The sequence below is a fragment of the Azolla caroliniana genome, unplaced genomic scaffold (genome assembly GCF_043228905.1).
Source record: "Azolla caroliniana isolate FFs.n. ecotype wild unplaced genomic scaffold, voAzoCaro1.0.p SCAF_12, whole genome shotgun sequence".
Taxonomy (NCBI): Eukaryota; Viridiplantae; Streptophyta; class Polypodiopsida; order Salviniales; family Salviniaceae; genus Azolla; species Azolla caroliniana.
In genome coordinates, this window is record NW_028230447.1 from 17,631,120 (window position 1) to 17,633,877 (window position 2,758).

The 2,758-nt window shown below is 47.1% G+C and overlaps 1 protein-coding gene across 1 annotated transcript; it reads left to right on the plus strand.

Annotated features, from left to right (window-relative positions):
• The first annotated feature begins 637 nt into the window (after window positions 1–637).
• LOC147857305 (leucine-rich repeat extensin-like protein 6) lies at window positions 638–2,511 on the plus strand. The gene has a single exon (XM_087328078.1). It carries the CDS (start codon window positions 699–701, stop codon window positions 2,307–2,309), a length of 1,611 nt encoding a protein of 536 aa, XP_087184204.1. The 5' UTR covers window positions 638–698; the 3' UTR covers window positions 2,310–2,511.
• Window positions 2,512–2,758: the final 247 nt, after the last annotated feature.

Below are 2,758 nucleotides of genomic sequence, written 5' to 3' on the forward strand. Positions count from 1 at the left end.
TCTATGTTGGAACTAAGATTCACAAAGTAAAGAGGAAGTTGAGTGAGAATATCAAGTTAATGTGCAATTTAGGAAAGCATGATACGAAATTTGTAGAAGATCCAAAGGAGACTATCTTTTAAAATATGTATGACAATGCTAAGCAAGGGATTTCTATGGCCAAAGAAAGGATAGAATTTGAAGTAAGAGAGAAGTTAACGCACAACGTAGTTGGACATAAATAAGCAATTGGCCATTTTTAGGTTAGATGTTGCTTTCATCCTTTTTGCTTCTATCAACATCAACTTCTATACTAGTTGAACCTATTTAACCCCAACTGGGTGCAATCATAGTGACAACCTTGAGCACCCTATAGATATAAGGCAATTCCTATACTTCCATTGAGACACATTTTCGTGCGCACAATATCAACACCTATTTGAGTTGAGCTTGTAAGTAGGCCTTCTTCAGGGTGGGTGCATACACCACACACATGTGCACACATAGACACATAGCTCTAGGTTATGAGATACCGATACATACTGGTTTGGCCCTAATGGACCAATCAACATTGTGTCACAGTTGCGTTGTGTAGATATTGAGACTTACACTACACTAACAGAGCTTGACCAAGTTGTAGTATGTAGGTAGGTTTGTGTGCGCACACACACTGCACACTTTTTTTGTTCTAGCCTAGGCCTAGAAGAAGTTAGGAGGAAATGGGGCATTTGATCTTGTTTTTATCCTTGTGTTTGTGTGTGGTGGTATATGGAGGCATAGCTATGGATATCATTGACACCGACACCGACACCGACACTTACATTGACATCGATAGCGATATTGAGAAGCCGCTGGTGTTTGAGAACGAGCGGCTACGGAGAGCGTACGTGGGCTTACAAGCGTGGAAGGCGCGCATATTGTCGGATCCTCGGAACATCACGGCCACGTGGGTGGGCGCGGATGTGTGCGGCTACATGGGTGTGTTCTGCGGGCCCGCAGCGGACGACCCGTGTGAGCGGACGGTCGTGGGGATCGACCTCAACCACGCGGACCTTGCGGGCACCCTTCCCCCTCAGCTGCCAACCCACCTCTCTGACCTGGCCCTCATTCACCTCAATTCCAACAGATTCTGTGGTGAGATCCCCACAAATTGGGCGCGCCTCCACCTCCTTGTGGAGATGGACCTCAGCAACAACCGCTTTGTTGGCGCTTTCCCATTGGCCGTGCTCGATCTCCCGGGCCTCGTCTACTTGGACCTCCGGTTCAATGAATTCGAAGGCGAGATCCCCGCGCGCGCCTTCGAGAAGGAGAGCCTCGACGCCCTCTTCCTTAACAACAACCGATTCTCGGGCCCCATCCCGGGTAACCTCGGACAATCCCCGGCCTCCGTCCTTGTGCTTGCCAATAACCTCCTCTCGGGCGCCTTGCCTCCAAGCATCGGCCAAATGGGCGCCTCATTGAACGAGATCGTGCTCCTCAACAACAACCTGTCCGGCTGTGTGAACCCGGACATCGGCCAGCTCTGCGACTTGACCGTGCTTGACATTAGCTCCAACCGGATCTCCGGAAAGTTACCCGAGACCGTGGCTGAGATGGTGAGCTTGCAGGAGCTTGACGTGGCCGGGAACAGGCTGTCCGGCCAAATCCCACCCGAGATCTGTGCCCTCCCTCGTCTCCGCAATTTCACTTATGCCCATAATTTCTTCTTCGGGGAAGCCCCCAACTGCCTCGACTTGCAAGCCTCGGACGATAGAAACAATTGCATACCTGGACGCCCATCCCAACGACCATTTTCTCAATGTGCCCGTTACTTGTCCCACGAACCCAAGTGTGAACATCCCCCCCACTCACAATCAAGGTCAAGGTCAAGGTCAAGGTCACCATCTCCATCTCCATCAATATGGTCATGGTCATCACCACCCTTATCATGGTCACCCTCACCTTCAACATCCAACACACCACCCACATCTCCGTTGACATCCCCTTGGTGGTCATGGTCATGGTCAAGACCACCGCCAGAATCACCTAACCCTTCGCCTTCAAGATCCCCATCCCAATCTTCGTCTTCATCGTGGTGGTCAAGGCCACAACCAGCCCCATACACACCTCCATCAACTTCCCCTGAACCATCACCAATGCCTCCATTACAACCTCATACTTGTAAGAAAAAGTCAATGAGTCCATCACCGGAACATTTTGTCCATAACTCTTTTCCGTCACCCATGCATCCATTACCTAATCCTTCAGGTGATCCTTCTCCTCCTCCTCCCGAGGATCCAATTCTTTCATCCTATTACTACAATCATCAAGCCCCCATGAATTACCCATGAATCTCCCCCATCAAGTTTGCTATATATTGACTCTTGTATTGAGAATTGCAATTGGCCAGAATTTCGTAAATGCTCATTACTACATAGATCTATTTATTAGATACACTACTTGTTGACTATTGACATTAATATCGAAATGTTGTGTCAAAGATGATAGATTCATGAAAAATGTTTCAAAATAAGACTTTTTTTTCTAAGACAATGTCCATGTCAAAAACCATCATGCTAGGTGTTTAAGATTGTATCCTCTCTTTGCCTAATTTGCAAGGCCTATTTCCTTGCACTATTTTAATATACTCGACATCTTTACTTGTACAACAAAAAGGCTTCAACAATAAGATATCACATGCAACAATGCATGTGAAAGGAACACATTTTTGCTTCAACGACAAACTTTTGCTTACAACTAGAATGTATAAAGTTTAAACATTGTGTTGCAATGTTAAAGC